This window comes from Chelmon rostratus, chromosome 17 (assembly GCF_017976325.1).
Source record: "Chelmon rostratus isolate fCheRos1 chromosome 17, fCheRos1.pri, whole genome shotgun sequence".
Lineage (NCBI taxonomy): Eukaryota > Metazoa > Chordata > Actinopteri > Chaetodontiformes > Chaetodontidae > Chelmon > Chelmon rostratus.
This window is the reverse complement of record NC_055674.1, coordinates 2709177-2734510: the sequence shown is the minus strand read 5'-3', so window position 1 is coordinate 2734510 and position 25334 is coordinate 2709177. Positions and strand designations below refer to the sequence as shown.

Below are 25334 nucleotides of genomic sequence, written 5' to 3'. Positions count from 1 at the left end.
TAGACCTGCAGTCCAGTCCGTGCTGAGAGGCCGCCGTCCTCACTGTGCACTGGACTATATGCTGATATATGAATAAAGACAGAGAAAGAAACGCGTTGTGACTCTTTTCTGAATGGGTTGAATGTGAGTGTATCAGGTGAGTTTCTGTGCCTGTACAGTCTGCAGGTGACCTGTTTTCAAGTCAATTAAAGGAAAACCTTTTGTATGTATGACTTAAGCTACTACAATGTGTGATGAGGCTTCAAGACCAAGATAAACGGAAAAGAGTGGCTGGCTCATAATACAGCTAGTGGAACATTAGGATATACTGGGCCAAAAGTATGTTGACGCTCTTAAACGATAATGTGAAAGCATCTCAATGTAAAAGCATGAACTGTTTTTCGAAGGTTTTCCGAAGATGTCAAAGCCTGCAGGGATTTAATCCCTAGAAATTGCTGGAGAATTTTTCTTGATTAGCCAAACCCAAATTCATATATCAGTTCATTTTTCAATCAATTCAAAAATACTGTTTTTATGGAAAGTTGCTATCACACCAAAGTTCATATGTCATGCTTGTCAAACATCAGTCGTTTACATGCAACTAACGACTCTCCAGCTATGTTGTCATCTCAGTTATTGATCGTTTTTGGCATCATTTTCATGGATGCCAATTCAAAGATCTGGTGCTTTTCACTGAATCTGTCAGCAATTTGCAGTTATCACTGTTAGAGAAGAGGCAGCTTCACCTTTAAGTAATCACATGACACAAAAAACTTAATTTATCCCAAAAGTTTAAAAATAAAAATAAAAATACACATTTATTGTCCGAAAATAGACAGTAGATGATACCGGACATCATGAAAAAATATTTTTTATTTTTGTAAATTTAGAGTGAGCATATATTCATTTTTTTCAAGTTTCCTGCATTTAGGTGCTGTGTGTTTTTATGTACACATAAGCCTAATCACTTGGCACTTTAATCTGCATAAAAATAGAGTCATGTACATAATGTCTTAAGTTTAAGTATATTTGTATTCATACTATGGCGTCATTTATACAGTCTTCTGATTTATATTAAGTATATTTTTTAGGCTTATTTGATGGTTAAGATTCTGTAAGAGTTTAATATGAGCGGTATTATTTTATGTGTCTTATTTTCTACTTTGCTTATGTTAACATCCTCTTCAAGAAGTCGTTCTATCCCCGCCTCTCGCTCTCCCAAGAAGCCGCTGTGATTGGCCCACAGAACTGGCAAGTAGATCAACGCACCAATGAGCGATAAGATTCGTCGACGTCATCATTAGATGCCGGAAGAAGGTTCACATGTGTTAACCAACCTTTAAAGTCCTGCTGAATGTGCACCCAGCTACTATTTGGTAATTAATTCTTTAAAAAGGCGTGTGAAAATGAATGAACAAGTATTAACTGAGTTTTTTTATTGTAATTAACCGGCGCTGTTTAGTTTTAATATTGGGTGACGTATTTATTATGAATACGGTCCATCTGAAGCTCTGGTCCTTGCTGTTAGTGAAAGGCAGAACTCTCTCTGCTGCTCCTGTCGCACGCTGTTATTTTCGTTTCCACCCGCACGTTTTCCAGTTCTTTCGAACAATGGCTTCTAATAACAACCCGGAGACGAGACAGCCGCCGGGTGGGAGGAAAGCCAAGCAGAAGGAGCCGCTGCGGCGAGTGAAAACCAAAGAGAACCGGAATAAACGAGACGACCATCACGGACCATCCACGGTGTACCTGCAGGTGGTCGGTGCTGGGAGCAGAGACAGTGCTGCGTCACTCTATGTCTTCTCCGACTACAACAGGTAACACATCCATCAGTGTGTCATGGACTGTAGAGCAGGGCTGTCTCACCTGGTAATATGTGGTTAATTAAAGAGCAGCTCAACAGCAGATGAAAGTCTGTGCTGACCTCCAGTGGATTAACTTGTCCACCTGGCTGCAGTGACGTACAGGTGTACTCCAGGTGAGTCAGTACACAGTGACATGACTAGTGGACGTGATTACAGTGCCAATAAAATGCACGTCAAATTTTAATGAAAGGTAACAGAAGCAGATGTTTGGACGAGGCTCTAATCTGGACCAAGATACAAAACCTCTGAGCTCCACACGGTGCAACCCAGACCTGTGTTTTAGTCGTAAACATCCACACGTTCAGTTTGTTACACAGACTTTCTGTTAAAAGTAACCCTGAAATCCTCGTCTGGGTTTGTATCTACATTTCTGTAGCCACTCCTTAAGTTGACGACAAAGCGATGTTCCAGTTGTTCTTTCATTAAAGCCACGAGTTCCATAACGAGTTCTTTCTGTATGAGGTCTGATGTGTCGGCTGGTCCAGAGGATCACTGGCATCCCAGAATGTGGATTTTGATGTGGAGTCTTCCTATGTTCTGTCATTATTGAACTTTACTGCCATCTACTGGATGTTAAGCTGTATGGCATTTATTCCTGCAAGGCCTGATGACCCGTCTGTCAATGTTACACCCTTCTGTCAAGTTTTATGAAAATCAGGCTGGTAGTTTTTCTGTCATCCTGCTGACAAAAAACAAACAACTTGCTGGATGTAATAAAAATAAATTATGAAGCACTTAGTTTAGAGGTTTCACATTTTCTAACTAATGAAATCTGAAATATGCAACAACAAAAAATGAGTGAGTCTTACAACCTTAATTCCAAACATGTAGATGAATTTCTGAGCCCTCGAAACACCTACAGTGTAGTATGTAATATATTTTAAAAAGACATGATAATAAAGACATAATATAGCAGTTATAAGTCAGTGAGGTCTCACAGCTGTTTGTTCATCTCCACACAGATCAACCTTTAAAAGCTTCTCTCTGCTGCAGGTATCTGTTCAACTGTGGTGAAGGAACACAGAGACTCATGCAGGAACACAAGTAAGATGTTTGACCGTCTCGCGTTGATAACATCTGATAGACGAAGACGGACATGATGTATAGTCTCATGTTTTCCTCTGACAGGCTGAAAGCTGCTCAGCTGGACAACATCTTCCTCACCAGGCTGAGCTGGGAGAACGTGGGAGGTTTATCAGGTCAGTAACGTCGGCCGATCTGTGACGTCAAAGTGGAACTTCCTCTTCCCACACGGCCCAAACAAATCAATTACTGCAGGCTTCAATTGAAAACACTTCTGTAAAGACAAATAAATACTCTGAATTTAACAGGAACAGATCACAGAAAGTGTTTCCTGACCTGTTTAAACCACAAAAATCCCAGAAAACATGAGCAGATTTCTTTCATGGGAAAACAAAACAAACGCATCAGCTTAACGAGCAAAAACAAACAGAATTATTGACAGATTTTGAATCGAATGCTGCGATTTACTGCGTTATTCTTCCATCAGGGTCTGAAGACGCTTGTATTGACTGATCGTTGCGTTTGACTCGCGGTGTGTCGTTTCCTCTGCAGGGATGATATTAACCTTGAGGGACTCTGGTGTTCCAGAATGTGTTCTCTCTGGACCCCCACAGCTGGTGAGAGACTCCATCATACGGCAGGAACATGTCTGCAGCAGCTTTTTAACTTGACCAATAACATCTGCTGTGTCTTTTTCAGGTGAACTACCTGAAGGCCATCAAGTCCTTCTCTGGACCACTGGAAGACATCAAGCTGTGTATGTTGAACTTGCTGAACGTGGCTGCACTGTTGGTTGTATTTTGGTATCTCTCTTGTGTGACACTGGCTGTATCGTACACTTCCAGCGGTGCGACCGTGCACTGACGGGTCGTATACGGACAACACGATGACGGTTTATCAAGTGCCAATGTTTGGTGAGTTCAAACATTTCCACTCGTTTTTTTAGTCTTTCCTGCTTTTTTTTAGTCACTGACTCTTTTCTGTCGTTGCTTTCAGCCCAGATGAGGAGCGATGGCGGAAAGCTCTCCCCCAAGTCCGGCAGGAGCAGCCCCTCTCGAAGTTCTCCCTCTCCGGACGGCTTCCACAGTAACAGCTGCGGAGACAGTCCCGGTGGTCCAGGTGAGTCCAGTCCAGACTGCTCTGTAAGCCATAGTTCAACTACAAAGCCGACTTCCTCATGCCAAAAGTGAGCCAGCCCTCCTGGTGGGGTTTGCAGCCATGTGAAGGACGGGACAGAAAAGTGTTGCATACGGGATCATCCGTCATCTGGTAGTTTCATTGCGGATTTTCAAGCTGGATTGTGTCTCTTAGCCAACTGGCTCTGAAAAAGTTGACATATTTGTGCTTCTTTGACCTGCAAAGAATCAAATCCTTCATCCTGGTTTCAGCACATTCACGCAAAAACAAGACCAAGAGTTTGCAGCCATGCTAGCTGCTCTGTGAGGCGAAGCTAAATGCTAACATTGCTGCGTGCTAACATGCTGGCGTTTACCACGTTCAGCATCTGAGTTCAGCAGTCGCAGTTGTTATTAGCACAACATCAGTGTTTGGGGAGAAACTGAAGGCCAGCATTCAATCTAACATCACTTCATCATTTTTTAGTGTGGTTTTGATGGGCTCTGTTGTCCCACAATGCATTGCACAATTGAAATAAGTGGAAAAATGCATAGAGTTTGGTGCGTTTTCATCAAAACAAACAGCGTTGGTCTCTTTTATCTTGCAGGTGAAACATATAAAGTAACCAGAGACACGTCGCTGGTGGTTGCCTTCATATGCAAGGTAGGAACCTGACAGGATGTGTTGATCCTGTGTGTGACGCGCACATGAAGGGACTTCATGTCTGACATTCTTCTTCTCTACCTTTCACTTTTACAGCTTCACCCCAAGAAAGGATCTTTCTTAGTTCCTCAGGCCCGTGAGCTCGGTTTGCCCGTGTGAGTGTGAACAGAACGTGCAGTTTTTGGTCTTTGAATGAGATCAGATTAAAAGATCATCAGATTTATTATTGTTGGCTGTATTAGTTTTATTAGTCATGTGATTGTTGTTCTGTTTCTATGGGAACGGGTTCATTATCAGTAATGGAAAAGGTCAAATTTAAAGATGCTGTTAATTATTGGCCTCATTCACGTTAAAACATGTTTTCTCCACAGAGGCACAGCAGCGATCGGCCCCCTCATAACAGCTTTGAAGAATGGGAAAAGCATCACGTATGAAGGAAAAGAGGTGCCGTGCAAACATGCTGTTTACTGATATGATCTCCGCTATGAGGCTGCAGCACTGACACTCTGTCTGTTGTGTTGTAGATCCGACCCGAGCAGGTTTGCACTCCCACTGACCCAGGACCGATCTTTATTGTCGTCCAGTGTCCCTCTGAGGAGTTCGTCGAAGCCGTTTGCACCAATCAGCAGCTGAGAAGGTTCGATTATCGGTGATGTTTCTTTGTCCCAGTTAAACTGAATGTATGTAAGAAAATGTGTTTAAACTTAGTCTGTCATCCCACTAGATACCAAACAGGAGGGACAGAGGACCCTGCTGTGCTGGTGGTCCACATGACCCCAGAGTCTGTTCTGGAAACGGATCAATACAAGCAGTGGATGGAGAGGTTTGCATTCTGCCGCTCTGCAGCCAGACTCCATAGAGAATCCTGCCGATTTTAACATTCACTGTCACGCGCTGAGAGTTTCCTCCGTGTTTCCGCAGGTTTTCGTCCGCAACAGAACACCTGATCCTCAACGAGCACGTCTGCACGGTCCACAACATCAGAAGTCACAAGATCCAAGCCCAGCTCAACATGATTCACCCCGAGATCTTTCCAGAACTCATGTCCTACAAAGCCAAGGTAAGCCTGATTCCACTGAGCACTGACGGGAAGACTTCAGTTATCAGCAAACGAACTCACACATCACGTCATATTTCTGTAAATTCAGTTTATTGACAAGGTGAAAAGTCTGAATCTGAGGATTTATTTAGATTATGTCTCATTCTTTGCACGCTTTAGAGATTTAAAAAATATATATTTTTAAAGCTTTTTGTCAATTACTTGATTGTGATTGACACAAATTATTAGACAACAATTATAATATTTAATTGCATTAATCACTGGTTTCAGCTTCTATAATATTCAGATTTACTGTTTTTCTCTGTTTCATATTGTTATAAACTAAATATCTTTGAGTTTTGGACTTTTGATTTGACAAAATTAGATATTTCTATGCATCAACACAGACTCTGGGGCTTCTAATGGGCTTTCTTAATTGGACATTAATTGGACAGTATTGAGCAGATTAATGGATAATGAAAATAGTCCTCAGTTGCAGCTGTAATAATGTTAAACTTGTATCTCAGTGATCATTTATTTCATGTTTGTGCTGTTTTCTTTGCTGTGTGCTGCAGAATACTTTTCCTCTGCTTAGGTAACATGTTGGAGGTTTCTTCTGGGGTGCTGACTGCAGTGGCTCGCAGCAGCTATATTTCTACTTTGCTTCAGAAGCAGAGTTCATGAAGTGATAAATCAAGTGCGGCGCATGAAGAGCAGTTATAAGAAAACATGAAAAAGTCTTTTGTTTTTCCGCGTGTTGTTCCCAGGAGCCTCAGGCTGCCCTGCACATCCCGAACGTCAGAGCCGAGTGTCTCCTCAAGTTCCAGCTCAGACCCGTAATGGAGTGGCAAAGGTTAGTTTGTCCTTCAATCCCCCCAATTTAGCCGACATTACTCCGCAGCTCCGAGCGGCGCCTTGTCACAGAAAACAATCTGGAATGGACCATTGCACTCAGCCGCTTTCTTCCTCTTTCTTCGTTTTCAACCTCGTCTTACAAGTGTCAGTGTTTTTTTCTGGGCTGTTTCTGTCAAGTCCCGCGGAGGCGCATCAAGGTCAGATGATAAAAGGAGCTGTTTTCCCCGCCAGCGTTTCTGCAGGCAGCGGTGTGTGTCTTCTTGACTCTGTGTTTGATTCGTTAGAGATGCCATCCCCTCCTTCAACGCCGAGGAGTTTGTGAAGGAGGCGTCTGAGGTCCCAAACTTTCTGGAAGAGGTGGACGAGTGCAGGAGGATCTGCTCGGCCGACGCCGCGGAGCCGTGTGGTGAGCTAACCTCCAGAAACAGCAACAGAACAAAGCTTTCCACGTTAAAGAGGATGCTCCTTCAGCGCCGGTTAATGTGGTATTTAAGGATGTATTTATACTTGGAGGTATAAATGTGTTTTCTACTGCAGGACAAGGAGACAAATACCCAGAGGTGGTTTTCTTGGGAACAGGATCAGCTCTTCCCATGAAGATCAGAAACGTCAGCGGCACGTTGGTTAATATCAGGTGTGAATTCACACACAGAATCTGGATTAAAATCAGCTTTAAAATAATCGAATCCTTCTCTTTTAACTTCTGTTTTAGCTCTTTATTCATGTTTGACTGTGCTGTGCTGCTCCGTTCCATCACGTGGACGACTGAGCTGTATTATATTACACACGAAGGCGTCTCTGTTCTTTAGTTTGCACTCCATGATATGACCGGGGTGGACGAAATAACGGAAACACCCGAGCTGCAGCCTATAAAACGATCATAAGGTTGAATCATCGCCTCTGCATAAACTGAACATGATTCCCTTCATGCAGGATTTATTGCACTGTCAGTTTCAGCTCAGTATATTTTAAATGAAACAGTGACACTTGAATGAATAGAGTTTTCTGTCAGAATGTGGCTGTCCCATTAGACACTGTTTTCCTCTTCGTCCAGTCACGACCTCCTCCTCTTGCTCGCTGTGTGTCTGTCTGATGTAGCCCGAGTCAGTCGATGCTGCTGGACTGCGGGGAGGGAACCTTCGGTCAGCTCTGCAGACACTACGGGGACGGCGTGGACGAGGCCCTGTCCAAGATCTCCGCCGTCTTCGTCTCGCACATGCACGCCGACCACCACACGGTAAGCAGCAGCCGCCACGCGGCGCCGCGTTGTGCTTTCGCGCGTGAAAAACCGGCTTGTAACGTCCGTGTGTTTGCTGCAGGGGCTGCTCATGTTCCTGTATCAGAGGAAGAGAGCGCTGGTACGTAAAGCTAAACACACGTTGTCTCTGTGAATGAATGAGTGAGTAATTCTTCATCGGTTGATGTTTATGTCTCTCAGGCGGCGCTGGGGAAGCCGTTCGGCCCCGTCTACCTGGTGGCTCCGCTCCAGATCATGGCCTGGCTCAACATGTATCACAACTTCTGCGAGGAGATCCTGGATCACGTCAAGTAAACATTTTCAGTTTAAAAAAGATGTAAAGTCATAAAGTAATCCTTCCATTTACTGCTTCAGAGGAAATGTTTTCTATCTATGTGTTCTATATCTGCAGCTGTCAGATAAATTAGTGAGCACAAAGTGCGATACTTCAAGTTTCTTTCCACTGACTGTGCGGAGACAAACCCTTTAATGGCTGTGAGCTAACGAGCCGCTCTCATAGCGAGCGTCACGTGTTTGTGCTTGACGTCGTTCGTTCCGTGTTTCAGCTTCATCCCCAACAGAGTCCTTCAAGACGGCGCCGAGGCGCCGAAGGAGAGGACGAAGTCGTTCATCCAAGCGCTGCTGAAGAAGAACGACCTGGAAAAGGTGTGTGTCCGTTTTAACACCGCTTGATGTCACAGCTCTTAAAGTTACTCATCGTTCTGTGTGTGTGTGTGTGTGTGTGTGTGTGTGTGTGTGTGTGTGTGTGTGTGTGTGGGTGTGTGTGTGTGTGTGTGTGTGTGTGTGTGTGTGTGTGTCAGTTCCAGACGTGCACAGTGCGTCACTGTAAGCACGCCTTCGCCTGCAGCTTCACCCACCGCTCCGGCTGGAAGCTGGCGTTTTCCGGGGACACCATGCCCTGCGACGCCTTCGTACACATCGGTTAGTACCACTCAGGATGATTAAAGTCCACGTCTCACTCGAGTGTGTCCACACACACACACACACACTGTAGCTAATAGCAAATTGAGCGTGCGCTCTCAATATTACAGAGATTCATACGAGGCGGTCTAAGCGTAGCCGGACTGCACGGGCCGCCGAATAATTTATCCGATATTTCTTAATGCTTTCGATCACTCTCAGAGCTGGCAGGCTCTTCTAATGGTTCCTGCGGGATCCCACTTCATTGACTCTTCTTAAATTGCTTGACTGGATTCTGTCCAAGCAAAGCCTCCCAGAGACAGCGAGTGTATCCCATGACTGTTCATTATAGATGGCTCGGCTCAGCGGACAAACAGGGCATGCCGATTCTTGATCACGCTGACTACCTGATTGATTTCCTGTGGGACGGGAAGAGGCTGGAAGTGCTCGTCTGCGATTCAGGCCTCTGATTCGCCTTTTTTTTTTGTTTCCCCAGGAAAGAATGCAACTTTCCTCATCCACGAGGCCACGCTGGAGGACGGGCTGGAGGAGGATGCTGTGGAGAAACGGCACAGGTGAGTAAAATAAACCAAACGAGCTTTCGTGTCGTTCAAGCAGAGAAACAAACAGGATGAAAAGAGGAAAAAGTGCAGCAGTTAAAAGTTCAATCGGCAAAACAAACGCGTTTGATTGGCCGCTTCGGGTTGCAGTTATTTTTGAGTGCGCTGTTAAATTTCTTGACTCTCCACAGATATTGACATTGATTTTTGCAGCTTTTCGTGCCGTCTGTCTCCATAAAAGCATCTTTTATGTCCACAGAAAACAGCATTTCTGCTGGAAGTTTCCCTCCGAGAGCGGACGAACGTAAATCTCTGACTTTATGCTTGTTGTTCTCTGACAGCACGACCTCCCAGGCCATCGGCATCGGCATGAGGATGAACGCCGAGTTCATCATGCTGAACCACTTCAGCCAGCGCTACGCCAAGATCCCCCTGTTCAGTGAGGACTTCACGGACAGAGTCGGGATATCGTTCGACCACATGAGGGTACGTTCGATCAGATCATTCATGTTTTCTCTTAATCGCTGCTGATTGGACGCATTGTGACGTTTCACACATCCATCTTCTGAACAGGGAGGTCTTTTTCTGGTCTGTACAATTGCACCTGAATGCATCATTTGAGTTTCTCTAGTTGCAGGTATATGCGGTTTACACCCTGGCAGAATTTATTCTTAAAGCTCCAGGAAAAGATAGTAAATTGGCCTTGAGGTGGGCTAGCCAAACTGTCGTTTCTGTGGTTTTGGTTTTAACTAATTTCCTATTTCACCTTTTTTATTTTAACCTCTTCACATCCTTCTCAGGGACGTTTCGCTTTGGAGACGTCGTTCGAGCCTCTTAAGGCGAAGCAGCTTCATTTTATATCGCACATGTCAAACTTTACATGGGCAAAGAAAGGCAAAACAGTGAATAATACAAATTAGAACCAGAAATAAAGTTCAGCAATAAGTTGCACTTTTTCACTCTTTCCTCTTTAATGTCAAAAATTTCTCTTGTCTTTGCTTAATTGATGGAAATTTAATTAGATCCAGTTATCTAGTTGCTGTAAAAAGAAAACAAACGTAAATCTGAGTGTTGTTAAACTGTATTTGAGCTAGAAATGAGTTAGTCAAACACAAACAAACATAACATTTTAAATATTAAAATGACTGTGCAGGATATGAAGAAGGTTTTCAGCCTCGTTTTAAAACTGGTCCGGACCTGAATCATCACTGAGCGGCAGGCAGGGCAGCAGAAACACTCTGAATCTGAGAACACAGTGCTGTTGTGTTACTGTGAGGCCTGGAAGTGGAGCTTCAGGCTGCAAACTCCTCTTCCTCAACTTAATTTATAAAGATTCCTCCTCTTTTGACGCAAGGCTGAAAACAAGTCTGATGTAAGATGAGCCTTCTGCCACATTATTTATGAGCTTTGCTCCTTCAGGAGACATAATTCAGACCTGGTGCAGTCACTTTGACCATTTTCTCCATTTCCTCTTCGCTCAGATTCGCTTTGGGGACTTTAAAATCCTCCCCAGGCTCATTCCCGCACTTAAAGCCCTTTTCGCCGAGGATATCGGTGAGATGGAGGAGAGAAGAGAGAGGAGGGAGCTGAGATGTCTGAGAGGAAGCAGCTCTGAGGTGAACCGCGAGAGGAAGACGGCCGACGTGAGTCGAGCTGCCAAAAGAGAGCAGGAGGAGGAGGAGGAGGCGGCGGCGCACAGCGTCGAGACGAAGAGGCTGAAAACCAGCTGAAGCCTGAGAGAACAGTTTGGTTTAAACATGAGCACTGAGACTTTTATTTAAATGAATTTTATTTGGCTTGTGTGCTTTGATTGAAGAAAACGCATGTATATTTCTGACACTATGAATCGAGTCTTTGTTTTTCATTAAACGCAGTAAAGTCGTACGCCGCGGCCTGTAGTTCTGTCCAATCAGAGTCAGTCAACACCTGCTTTTATTGGAGAGGATTTAAAAAAAAAAAAGTGCTTCTTGTCATTTGAAGACACCGTAACGGTTTGTTAGCCATGCTAGCTGCTAGCTAGGGATGCAAATGTCTGTACACTTCACTTTTTTTTTAGCAGCGCTCAGCACTGAACTTGTTCATCCATTGAAATCAGTGGAGATCTGAACATTAAAGCTTTTTGCTCGGTTAGCGAAGGGTTTATTGGAGACTAATGAGGCCTAGACCGGCTGCAAGAGCTCTCCTGCAGGATCTCCATGTGAGACCAGGACTCCTAGACCGTCAGCACTTCTGGCTTTACCGGCTCATTGCTCGTTCCTCTCCTGTTTAAGAGCTCGGAGGATAGCGGTGCAGGTCGATTGGTCCACCACTTTAGTCCGGACTGAACCATCTCCACTGTTTCATGGACTTCCATGAGACCTGCCCTCCTCAGGATGACACACAGTGTAGACAAGCACAGGAGAAGCAATGCTACAGATGCTACAGGCTAATTAGCTGCTGTCATTCAGGTTAAAACAGCTAAACAAATAATTGGGGAAAAAAAATATTCTGGATAAAAACAAGAACATTCTCATTGGCATCAGTTGTACTTTGTGCTAGGCACACGTGTTACTATGCTAACAAGTTAACACGGATGACGTTATGAATGCTAATGCAATTAGCATGTTAGCACAGGGCAGATGGCTTGGCTGTTTCAGGAGGTTTGCATCAGTTCTGCCATCACATGACAGAAGCAGCTGTTAAACCATCACTTTAAAAAAAGCTACTCTGACCTTTTAGCTCACTTGCTAGCTAGTTTTCACCCTCACAGCAGGGTGCGTTCAGGTGTCAGCGCAGGCTCAGGTGCGTCCTCGGCAGCTGGTCTGTCACAGCCAATAAATTATTAATGATTATGACAATATATTAAAGATCAGCCTCAAACCAATTTATATTCCTATTCATGCATTTATGCTTCTACATTTTTTTAATTAGCAAAGCTGCTCCCAAATCTTTACACCTGATAACTGCGACAGCAAGTCACTCATTTTTTAATTTGTGTTTTTTTCAGTGTGACCCTCACTGTGCTTTTCCAGGATCAGATCCTGTTAAAAAAAGTGTTCATTAATGTGATGGGAAGTTTTATCTCTGAGCTGCAGCAGAGGCCAAAGACAGAAAGTGACACCGCTGATGCCGAACACTTCCTCTTCAGCCCACGTGGGGGCTTCAGTGAGCCGTCACAGCTTCCATCAACCAGCCCTGCACGGCCCCCGGAGGAAAAGAAAACCAGCGAGCATGGTCATAATGCTCATGAAGAGTGACTTATTATCTTTTGCCACTTGAGGGAGCGTCGGCTGCAGGAACCTCCTGCGCTCACGCTGAGGATTTCTGCCTTTACAGCTGGGGTCAGGTGGACAGCGAACACTGAAGCTCAGTCGCTCAGTAAGGAGGTTGTTAAAGCATCTTTAATGTGGCTCAGCTCGTCAATGCAGCCTGTTGATTCGACATAAGACACGTATACCATCCACATGCTGCACAGTGTCTGCAGAAATGAATGAACTTTGATTTTATCAGCTGACCTTTCAGTTATAGAGGAGAAGCAGACCTCAGAGAAATCATTCACCACCGCCTTGTTTTCCAGCACTCGCCTTGCATTTTAACTCCCTGTTTACGTTAAAATGGTCAAATTTACAATGAGCTCTGGTCGACTCCGAGCTAAATCTACGCTGAGTGGATCCCCTCTGCCTTCAGATAAGACGGGCGCCAGACCTCTGAAGTAAATGTGAGTTTTTTAGAGATTAGTGGGTTGAGCGGTGGGCCGGCGATTAGCCTATTTTCTGGAGTGTGAAGCAGGGAGATGAAGATGCATTGCTCCCGAGCCTGGAGTCCATTTAGGGGCCGAGGCTGCCTCTGCCGGAGGAGGCATGAATGATAAGCAGAGAGGTGGCAGAAATAGGTTTTGACACAAGCACCGCAGAGTCAAAACGACAGACTGATAGACCTAATCATCGCTTAACTGCTGCAAATGACGACCGAGGGCACAATTCAGATGTATTTATCGTGCTGCCTTTCAGAAAACCACCTGAGGCTTCCCTGTATGACCTACCTGAGGAATTCACACTGAATGTTCGGGGTCAAGCACGCTAAGACTTAAAGGACAATCCTGGTTTCTTATGTTTGTGTTTTTGCGAACGCAGCATTAAGTAAAAAATAAGCAGATTTTTAATAAGCAGTGCATCTATAAGCTGTGATGTGACGTCCTCCATCCATCTTAGGTCATAATTTCACTGTTTGCATTAATTTTCCTTCCAGTTAAGTCCAATGAACCTTTATTTAAATCCTGTCTTCTGTTTTTTAAGCTGCGTCACTGCTCAGTAGTGAACTTGGTGACGGTTGTTCATCCATTGAGAACCATGAAGACCTCAATCATCACAGCGTTTTGCTCAGTGAGCGATGGGTTTAAAGGTGACTAATGAGGCCCACGTTGGCTCGAAAACTTTCCCTGCAGTGATATTGAGGCGGTAATGTTCCAAACAGGTGTTTTCGGAGCGTCTTTTGTTGCTCCTGTCCCAACTTGTTTGACACATGTCGCTGCATCAGTATTAAATATCATATTAAATACATTGTCTTTGTGCTGTTTATGAGTTTATGTCACAAAGGATTAACAGTTCATCACATTCTGTTTTATTTCTTACAGCGTTCCAGCTGTGTTGGAATCAGGGTTGCAGACTGTAGATCAGTTCGTACACGTAGCCTATTGAACTCCTCTCCAGCAGTAAGCAGACAGGCGGGATTGTTTGTGGGAAGAGATGCTGCAGTCGATGCTGCTCGCCTCACAAATTAAATTCAGTTGTATTGCTTTGAGGCAGATATCTTAAATCCTGGACGAGAGGTGCACGAGAAAATAGGACCTCTTCTTAAATGGATGGATGTAAATGATCTTTCCCTGAAACACCATTTACATGACTTTGAATGGTGCATTGTTTCTCCTGTTGCAGATCTTCGTGAATATGGGTCAACTCCTGGAGGGGCTCTTTTTGAAATTAAGGTTAATAAATTAAAAAAAGGAAGAAACCTCGCCGCCGTCTCTGGGTTCGCCTCCTGACAAGCAGAAAGAAGTGTGCATGAGAGAGGAGGTCATTAAAATATAACATCATCAGGCTAACTGGCACCTGCGTTATTCATGTTTGTCATTGTTTATTTGGTGTGGAATGAAGGCAGACAGATCCGAACAGAGCGGGACGCCACCAATCAGATACACCTCCCACCTGAATCCTCTGCTTCAATCCAAAGTCAATTATGCAGCCTGCTCGCCTCCCTTCACATTTTCTGCCTGGCTGCGGATTCAGAGAGCAGCCCCGTTCTGCTCTGGCAGGAATCAAAGTGTGAGGTAATCTGAGGGGACTTGCGTGGAAAAAAAGGAGGCGCCGGGGCCTCTCGGATTGGAGGTCACAGTCCTGGCCTGGCGCAGCGCTGTCACACGGACAGGTCGGTAATTGTGGGCGCACGATCTCTCCGGGCCGATCTGACCAGGATTCCTGCATCACTGTCCGTCAGCCGTCACCTCGCATCTTCATCCAGGCAGCTCAGGCACCTTCACCCGTCGGCTGTAAAGCACCAAAAGACGACAAAATTGAGATCAAAGATCCAAGTTAGACCTTTGATGACTCTTAGATTCTGTGAAAATGGCTTTTTTCTTTGAACGCAGTAAAGCAGCTTTTGTGCAGGACAGTAGAGGCGTCGAGACACAGTGCATTAATATTCCATGTGGTTCTGCCCGGGTTAGCCTCCCTCCCGCCAGCATGGCTGCCTCTGCATTAACAGCCTGTCTGAGAGAGAGAGAGACCTCAGGAGGCTCACAAAGCACCGGCTCTCACCTGGTCCTGCATGTGAATAAAGTAAAGATCCTCCCTCACCTGAGAAAACAATCAGCTGTTCTGATATTCACAGGCGGTCGCAGCACAAATCACACCTGCGTGCTGCAGACAGGAAGGCGAGAGGAGGCGGCGCTGAATATCTGTGTTCCTACACGGTGAGCTGGATAAACTAACATTGATTTTCCCTGTTTCTTGTTTGTTTGTTATTTTGACATTCAGATAAAGACTCACTGAGGATTAAGGAGCCCGTAGAGAAACACTAAAAGATGCTTGACGTGCATTATTCTTAACTTCTCAAATAAAGTTCCCGTGAGAGTTTGATCAGGGAAATTCTCCTTGAAATATCCCTCAAAGTTGAGGATTATGAGGAAGCTTTTTTTGGGTCGAACTTCAAGCTTTGTTCACGGAGGAAAACGTCGTCGCCGCTGCTCCAGAATCAGCCAGTTGGTGTCTGAGGTCTGGTGACTGACACAGATTTGTTCTGCAGGGAACACTGATGAACTTCAGTAATTATAAAAGTCAGAGAACAGCGTGTGATGCTGGAGAAAGCGACAAAGAACAAGATGTCTCCGCAGAGGTAAGAGGAAGGTGAGCTGCTGCTTTATGCTTCAGGAGACAAACAACATGTGAACTTTTCGTTTCGATGACGTACTTTAACTCCTTAAACACGATTGTTAAAGTATCAGCGAGCGCTCGGGCCCTGCAGCCGGAGGAGGAGAGGCCTCTCCTGTCCGGACGGGAATATAATAATAGGATGTAAGTGATCATTATTGGCTCCTGAAGCACAGTTTTCAACATACTTTACATCCCTCATTGAGCCAGACTTTTATTTTAGTGGTTCCTGATATCATCCATCGCCCGCTGGCCGTCCTGCAGTCACACTATCATATCTAAATCAAGTGAAACACAACACAATACATGCATTTATTGTCTTTGTTGAGCCGCTGGTACAATAATGAGCATCGTTTAAGCCAGTCAGTCCAAATCCAGTCATGTATAAATTAATAAAAAGTGTTGTTAAATGTCATTTAAATCTAAATCAGGCCGCAGTGACTCGACACATCTCTCATCAACCCTTTTCAGCTGCGTCTGTATGTGTTAATAAAAATCTATAATAGCTCCCAGAGTGGCTCATAAAAATCATTTTTAATCCCACTGAATAAACTTGTAGCTTTTTATATTTGTCACTGAAAGTGCAAACAATACTGTACAATAACATTTGTTTACAGCATTACAAGTCCAAATGTCTATTTGGACAACAATGTAGTGACTCATTATGTATTTATGTATGTGTATTATGCATTTTTGAATAAGCTGGAAAAGAATAATGGAAAAGAGAGTCCCGGCACCTCGGCGGAAAGCACAGCAAAAAGGCCTCGCTGACGGCATCGGCAACGGCACTGCAACACAGCAGTGCTTTGAACTCAATGCTAGTGTCAACATGCTGATGTTTAGCAGGTGTTCACCACTTTTGTGCTAGCATGCTAACTAGCACTAAACACAGTAGCACTGGTGACACTGACGAATGTTTTGCAGGCCACAAACAAAAAACAAACAAACTAATTCAAGCTTTGACCTGGTGGTGGCGCTAGATAGAAAGTCAGAGCATGTCCAAAGTCAGTCGGATCCATCGTCTGTGGATCATGAGTGTGTGTACAAAATCTCACAGCAATCCATCCAATGGTAGTTGAGATATTTCAGTCTGACATCAGTAATGGACTACAGTGGCCTGTAGCAGCAAATCTCACTGCAGTATCTTCAGTGGGTGTTTTAGCCCTCAATACTGTCTGCAGGCAAGGACATAAGACTTTTGCTTATGGGCTGAATGTATTTCTATCCTTATATGTAAGCTACAGTCATCTGTCCCCTCCAGTTCTACCACTCACCTGCACCAAACCTCCAAACATTACACATACAGTTGTTCATATATACCATAATATGCTGTGCAAACACAAGGCAGAAGGCAGAGATAGATCAATCTAGCAGGACAAGAAATGTGCAGTAAACCACAGAGAGGACCAGGGTCGAACGTGTGAAGGTCGAAGCGTCATGTGTGACAACTTCTTCACACTCGCTGGCTTAGCGCTGACCACTGCGGTGGCAAAACTCAACTTTCAGGAGGGAAAGATTCTGTAGAATAAGCTCACAGCCCATAGAAACAACAGATGAGTGTAATAGAGTACAAACGTCCTCTGCTAAAACAAACCAAACCAAACCTGGACGGAGACGCTGCTGCAGCAGCTGCCAGCAGCTGCCAGCAGCCGCCTGGCTAGCGGCTCGTAGCGTTTAGCTGGAGCATTGTGGACGTGTCTCTGTGAACTGCGATCAGAGAAGAGCGGAACAACAGCAAACTGCACATCAAAACGCTCGATCCTTCTGCACTCCATCCAGGCGTCACCGAAGACAGACGACGTCGGTCCGTCCATCCCGAGGGGCCGGCAGCCTGCAAACACATCTGCAGGACAAAAGACGCCTCTCGTTTCAGCAGACATTTGGACCTGTCACAGCAGCACAGGTGTGATTTACTATAATCACGGCTGCATTCCATTTAGATTCAGCTTTTGTGCATGCTGGCGATCCGGGACAGCTTCCTGGCGCAGCTAAATGGAACAGAGCCGTCGGTGTTGTTAGTTACACCTGAGCTTTGTGAAGAAGAAGAAGAGGTGTTGTCCCATATTTTTCTTTAAGCCAACAAATTCCAAGAGAAGAGAAAAACCAGCAACGTCTTAGTTTGTCTCTCAGTGCTTTTTGACTTCTCTACTCGGCCTGGTCGCTTTATTTTCTGTCAAGCAGGAGGAAATAGTGTCTTTGGAGGAGTGTATATGTATTTATGGTAAATACGTTTGTATTATTTTTGTCATTTTTTGTCACTTAGCATATTTTTTTTTTCTTGTTTTGGACATGAAGCCGTTCAGTTTCATCTTTCTTTAAACCACATTAAACTCAGTGAGTCTGAGCGTGTTGCATCAGGCTCATGGAACCATTCTTCCTCGTTAAGGAGCTCCAATTACTCCAGGTTTTCCAACGCTTCACGTCTCTCCGTGTCGGATGTCAGCGTTTTCGAGCCTTCGGCGTCGTCCACCTCCGCGGCCTTGATTTCCCCGCAGGCCGCCGCGCCGTCCCGCTGCGTTCACGCCTCAGAAACAGGCTTCCCTCACTTCCTGCCTCACACCTGTGAAGAGGAGGGGAACCCATGCTCCATCGTCCCGTGTCCTTGTTGCGCCTACGAGAACGTTCCCTCCTTTCTGATGCGAGAGGGCTGTGATCTTCAGTTTGGATGAGTCGAGATGAAATGGCGTCCTTCAGTAATAAGCTCACCGCGAACATTTCTCTTTTCCCTCACAAATGCTAATCAGCAGTGAAGTGAGCAGCTCGGATCCTCCTCGTTTGTGAAGGCGAAGAAAGGGAGCGACAACATTTCTTTACCGCTGAGCAGAAAAGAAAAGGATAATCACGCTCTGCGGCGGCTTCTGCGAGGAGATGCAGCGAGGAGATAAACACAGGCCCCTCGGGGGGAGACAAAGACGGATTTGCCTTATCTTCTCCGACAGCGACATGCGTGAGAGGTTGATTTAAGGAGTCCTGAGATAATTAAGACCTCAGCCTGATCAGTCACCACCTTTCCTCTGATAGGACACTGAAGAACAGACACCTAAAATCCTGAATATTCACACCTTTATATTCAGAAATGGGGCGTCTGATGTTGTTGACTTGCTCATGTTTCATTGTTTTGGTCATTTGTCCTTGATTTTATCATGAGTGAGTCAGTTTTGTAGTTAAATGGTTTCTTTTCTGTGTTTTAACTGCGTTTAGACATATGATCAGGACTCTGAACGGGGAGTTTTATTTTGAAAATTTGCTGGACTCTCTACAGCGTTGCTGTGTCTGACTTCCTGTCTGGCTCAATCAACAATCATCTCTTTCGGACGTGTCGTGGATAAACCGTGGTTCAATGGTTATTGTCAGGCGAATTTGAAGCGAATGCTGCAAAAAAAGGAAACGCGAATTAGCTGCATTTCCATTTAAATGAATAAACCAGGCGAGGTAGCCTCAGAAGGCCAAGTCACATCGCACGACTGCAATAAACAGAGTAGAAGAAGTAGAGCCAATCGCCAATAAACCTCAAAGAAGACGAAGAAGAAGGAAGAAAATGATAAAAATAAGGCAACATGTGTTTTCAGCTGTTGCTGAAGCTCAAGTTGTGTACAGTGTGTTTGCAAATCTGATCTGACGCCATCCCAGAACAAAGACTGTGACTGTGTGCTGTTGTCAGACAGAAGAGATTTCCACAGGGATTCAGTGTTTCAGGGGTTTAAACCAGCGCTAACATGCCGCCTCTGTCACAAGCCAAACCCAAAGAGCGTAGTAATGATTGTTGTTGTTTCACAGCAGAGACGACGTTTGAAGAGTTTTGAAGCTCATGAAGTGGATCTTTTCTTCAAACTTGATTCACTTGTGATCACATCTAAATTCACTTTGCAGCAATCTTGCGTCACTAAGTTACCGAAAGTACGACTTCTTTGCTTTTAGCCACAAATTAAAGGCCGGAGCGTTGTGAGCGTGAAGTGGTTTGAGGTTTCTGTGAAAACTGAAGTCAAGATGATCGCAACTGCATTTCTCTGTGCAGCCACAAACCTTTTAAAGACACTCCCCCCACAGGAGGGGAGAGCCTGAAGATGAACTTCAGGTTTCCATAGACACCGTTCTGGAGAAATCAGTGCACGTTATGCTTGTTGAAGATGCACTGGATGGTAGAGATGGAGAGGGCTTTGACATAGGTGGAGCCGGCGGTGCTGCCGTTACATGATGTGCATCTTAGCTCTGCAGGGCCACTGTGGATTAATCTGATGGGGGCCCCCGGGCACAGATCAGGGCAACATATGCACCGTGAAACACAATATTAGCTAAAATACTGCAGTGGATTTTTATACGTGGCCTCAAGGTCCTTCAGGCTCTCACTACGTCAGGTAATATTGTGCTTTAGGGCTGAAACTCATTACAACACAATTAATTACAACAAAAAAAGAAGAAACGTGGTCGACCATCAAAGCAAACCATTTCTGTACAGCTTCTCATTAAATGATCACGGCTGGGGTGCGTTAATACAATTACCACAAACCAATTACCACCCAGTGAAGCTGGGCTTTCTGAGGGCCCCTCTAGGTCTGGGGCCCAGGGTGGGGGAGGGGTCCTGCTTTGGAAATCAAGCCTTGTTCGTAAACTTTTCGTACTAAAAGAAAAAACACAAGGAATGTTGGATATTTCCATTAGTGACCTGATGTGACCTATAATGACCTGAAAATAAGAATCGTTGCCTCAGAACGAGCGTTTATATCTGCAGAGCGAGCAGCTCCTCCTCCACGGAGGCGCCATGTTGCACCGCCATGTTTTTGCAGAAGCCCAGAACAGACAAACCAAACACCGACTCCACAGAGAGCATTTCAGGTTTTTATCAGCCACCGTCGGGGAGGTAAGATGAGTTGGTTGAAATCTGCAACCTCACCACTAGATGCCACCAAATCCCAAAAAACTCCAACTCTGAGGTTTAAACTAGATCAAAACAGCTGCCGTTTAGTGTTCCCTCAGTTTACTAATCGCCGACTAATTGATTCATCAATTACTTGTTTGAGCTGCACTTGTATGAACTGTTAGGTAGTTTAATTTGTAACAAATCAAAATATATTTTTCTTGTTTTGTGTGTGACGACCACAAAAGTGTCACATTTGTGTTGTGGAAACAAGAATAAGAAAATAAATTATTGTCTTTTATTTTGGATACAAATTGTTGTATTTTATTTTTGAAAAAGTACCCCAAGAGTTTTTACATTTACTTGTGCGCTGGTTTGAGTTTTCTATTTTGTGTGTAGGCTGTAATGTTTACTCCATACCAGCAGGGGGCGAGTGCGGGTGATGGGTTTAGCGTCTTGTATGCGTCTTGCTTCATTGCTGCAAGATCCTTGGACATAACTAGCCGTCTCCTTGTTTCTCTCTTGCATCCCAGGTTGGTAAATGTACAAAAGCACTCTAAATATGAAAACTAGCCATGCTGAAATGTATTTGGGATGGTAGTGAACTGTTTCAGTTAAGTAGACTTTGAATGAGACGTTTTATAATTGTGTTTATGTACGTTTGAAACACAGAGGCAAAACCTAGCCAAACAACAGTGCAGTGATCACTCATGTCGTGCATGGCAGTAGGAATCAGCCAGTTTAACACACACACACACTTCTCCCAAATGAACATACACTTACTTTAGAAACTTACAATTTTGATGTGTACTGTTTATTTTGCTGTCTGTAAGGTCCCCACCATTAGTTTTAAAATGTTTCATTGCTCAATGAGTTCAGGTAGAAAAAAAGGTGACTATTTAAGAATGAAGTTTGGTTTATTTTAAGCACTTAACAGTTCTGGAGGTGATATGCAGTACTGTCTTGATTTAAAACGAAGTTAAATACTTTCATAAGGAGTTAAAAAGTAACTTTCACATTAAGCTGGCTAATATTACCATTGTCTATGTATTTCATTTGTGATAAATAGTTAAAAACACTACTAAGCCGAACAGTAAGTGAACATGTATTTGATATAAAGAGATTTATTTTGTTATGGGATTTGTACTGAAGGATATTGACATGGACACTGAAATTCATTGAAATGTTTAAAGGACATTGAACACTGAATATGTTGATCATAAAGAAACTTTAATAAATTGCTGCAAGATCCTTGGACATAACTAGCCGTCTCCTTGTTTCTCTCCTGCATCCCAGTGTTACAGGAGAATATCTGTCAACCACGGTGCCGTTGCTACGGTACCCGTTACATGTGCAAAAAATCTTCATTAGTAAATTAAATAGTAACTAAAGCTAAGGGCAGAAAATATAATGAAATGTGGTGGAAGCAGAAAGAAAAGACTCTTCTTTAACTTAAGTAAAGTACTCGAGTTAATGTAATTAGTTAACACACTGACATCTCTCTGTGAAGCAAGTGTCATTAAACTGAATCTAAAAACCAAAAACTAATTTATACCATGAATCCGAACATGACAACAGTCTGAGTTTGATACGGGTCATATTCTGGTTGGACATTCTGAATTAGGATTTATTCCAAACGGTGCATCGTTAGATTAAGACATGCTAATGTTCATCAGGCTTCAGGAGCAGCATGCAGAACGTGCAGAACGTGCGTCTCCATTGGGTTTTTACTGCAGTTGTTAACGGTTACAGTAGAGCAGTGTGGAGAAGAAGGAGGCTGAAGAAAAAGGAATATTTTGTGCATGTAAACGCGGCCGCTGTCTCTTCTGGTGTGTGTTTCTTTCTCTTCCATTCATTTCGCTCTTCCTCGCTCATCCATCGCAAACTATCGACGTTCTCACGCTTCACGCTGCGTCTGCTCATCTTCTGTTTTGTCGAATAAACATTCAGTCGTCGCGTCTCCTTCTCGTCCTTCTGCTGAGCTGTGATGTGACAACACATTATCTGTCCGCGTATTGTTCTGCAGGAAAATGCTCGGTCATTGGAAAACTGAGAGTTGGTTATTTTCAGCCTTCACCTTTCCCTCGTGTGTGTGTGTGCTATTAACACCAAACTCAATACAAACAGAAGACAAATCCCTGATAACAGCATTCAGATCACATTATTTTTCGCTCGTTGTGTCTGCTGAATGAGAAACGTCGGCTTACCGTACAAATGAATGAACCCGGTCAAACGTTTCTGAAAAGACACACAAATCCACAGAGAAGCCGACTGTTTCTGAGCCGGGGAAGTTTGCATTTATCACGGGGAAGAATCAGAAATGAACAAAAAAAAAAGAGAGAAAAGGATGTGAGACTGTTTCTATTGAGGAGAAATGAATGGAGACTTTAGCTGAGCTAAGGGTTCTAGCTGTGGTGATGAATTGGTGGAGGCTTATTATCATCGTACAGTGGTGTGATATAATCTCAGCCTTTCCATAAATCCCTGGCTGTGTCCTTGGTTTAAATTTACTATATGCTACAAAAACTTTTAGTGCTGCAGAGCGACGCAGGCTGGGTTTTATTCAGAGGGGATTCTGCATGTACGAGTCGAGTGCAGCAACATTTAGCCCTCAAATGCACCGGCTTTACAGCCAGTGTGCACTGTCATGAGAGCCTCTGAGCTGTTTCATTATGAATATGCTGATTTGACTCTAATCTGCCCAGCAGAGACTCCAGGGCGGTTTGGTCCCCAGCACTGACTGGCAGGTGTATTTCAGCTGTGGGCTTGTAGCTGGAAGCTGGCAGGTTATTACACCTGCAGCATCCAACATCTCTTAAGTGCCCTTGAGCAAAATGATGAACTCCAAGGTTGCTCCCTGTGCTCTCTTGTAGAAATCCATATGTATGGAAATGCATTTATGTATAACTAAAGAAAACATGTAACTGCCTTGTGCAGGCTGACGCTAACATTAATAAGTCAAACATATTAAGATGTTGTTTCATTAGTTTTGTAGAAAAATGTATTCATTTAAGATGAATGCATAGAAAAGAGTCTCCACATGTATAATTTAAGCTTGTGGGATGCTGTTGTTAGCCATGCTAGCTCCCACACTTCCTGTTTGGCACACATGGATGTCATTCAGTGACACATGAGGTTCTCATTACCTCTGATGAATATTGTGAATGAATGTCCATAAATCTGATAAAAAAATCATTGAATGTCAGGAAGGTGGGAATTTAAGGGGAAACTAATGGGTGAACCTAGATGCAGACACTCAGGGCGCAGATATAATTTTAACAAATTTATTTAACTCAAGGACAAAACCAAGGAAAACCAAAACTCTAGATACTAGGGAAAACACACACTAGGGTAAAGGGTTACACAGAACGAAGACAACACAGGGAAGCTTTGAATAAACAAAACTCAGAACGAACACTGACAAAGAACGTGAGGTGGCTAGACAAGACGATACTAGAACACACTGGGGCTGGAGCATGACTCAAGACAAACACACTAACATGGACAATGGCATGACATGAAATACATGAACTGTGGCTCGGTTAATAACAAGGGAACTCTAACATGGGCTGAGGTCTGACAGAGACAAAGACAAGACTGGAGAACACGTACTTGGACCAGACAACACCAGGATAAACACTCACAGGGTGAGAAAGGTAACACAGACAACAATAAAGACGGTGGATCACTAACATGAAACAAGGCATGGACATGAACAAAGACAAGAAACAAACTTACAGGAACTGTGGCAAACAAAAGACAAATCAAGGAGACAATCACATGAAACACGACACGGACATGACAAAGATATCACAACGACAAACACTCACTATGGGGGCTATGGCTTAGATTCTCAAAGAAAACACAGGAAGTTAAGTAAACAAAGAAACAACATAAACCTTCAAAATAAAACAGGATGTGACAAAAACCAGACAAAGACAACACACAAGGGGAAACTTAACAAAAAGCCAGCGTGCACAGCACGGGTCATGACATTGAAAAAACGACACTGAAGAACTTTTTTCTGCAGTATCAAAGTTTATGTTGTTACTTATTGGAGGTTCGTGTTTTCCAGTTCTGCCATGACCGGGCTGTGTGGGACGTTACCTGCCAGGTGAGCCACTGACGTTGTTTAAATGCAGCAGCAGTAACAGCACAAGAGCTGCCAGATTATGTTGAGCTCAGAAATTATGGCTGCGAGCAACTGAGAGCTTTACAGGATTTAGACAAATGGAAACCGCTGAAATATTCTGACAGCAGAGAACGTTTAACCTCAGTCACGTTATTCTAAAAATATTTGCTGAAACAGCAGTTCGGCCATTCAGGATCTTTGTACAGCTAACCTGCAACTTGGAAAGTTATGATGAACATTTTCTCCTCCTGAAAATACATTCAGGAGTTTAAATACTGGATCACCTCGAGGAGGAGGAGGAAGAGGAGGAGGAGGAGGAGTGTCGCTGCTCGCATTGTTTTATGTCATCTTTTGCAACTTTTCCACATCTTCTGTTTGTGATGCTGTGAGAGAGTCGAGATGTTTATTTCCTCGTGTACACCTGCATGAAAGACTTTGACCTGGGTGGTTTAGTTTAGACTGGAGATGATGGGTGTCAAACTACTTCCCACTGTTTGGATTGGAGAACGACACTGTGGAGCAAGGCCACCAACATTAAACTTTATTCTCAGGCTTCAATATAACCAGAGACATCAGTGCAGACTGGAATATATCCCAGCAGAGATACTCCAGGAAAATATGCTGAGCACAAAAAAACACAAACAACTAAGAAGAAGAAGAGAAATAAAATCGGTCTGACAGCAGC

General features: G+C 44.0%; 1 protein-coding gene across 1 annotated transcript; it reads left to right on the top strand.

Annotated features, from left to right (window-relative positions):
- Window positions 1–1313: 1313 nt before the first annotated feature.
- elac2 (elaC ribonuclease Z 2) lies at window positions 1314–11142 on the top strand. The gene is made up of 24 exons (XM_041956786.1): window positions 1314–1796; window positions 2838–2888; window positions 2973–3043; window positions 3420–3484; window positions 3567–3624; window positions 3713–3781; window positions 3864–3986; window positions 4591–4646; window positions 4743–4801; window positions 5018–5090; window positions 5171–5283; window positions 5371–5469; window positions 5568–5706; window positions 6453–6538; window positions 6825–6946; window positions 7078–7174; window positions 7639–7777; window positions 7860–7898; window positions 7979–8088; window positions 8344–8443; window positions 8599–8719; window positions 9195–9273; window positions 9600–9744; window positions 10740–11142. The coding sequence occupies exons 1-24, from the start codon at window positions 1468–1470 to the stop codon at window positions 10986–10988; spliced, it is 2592 nt and encodes an 863-aa protein (XP_041812720.1). The 5' UTR covers window positions 1314–1467; the 3' UTR covers window positions 10989–11142.
- Window positions 11143–25334: the final 14192 nt, after the last annotated feature.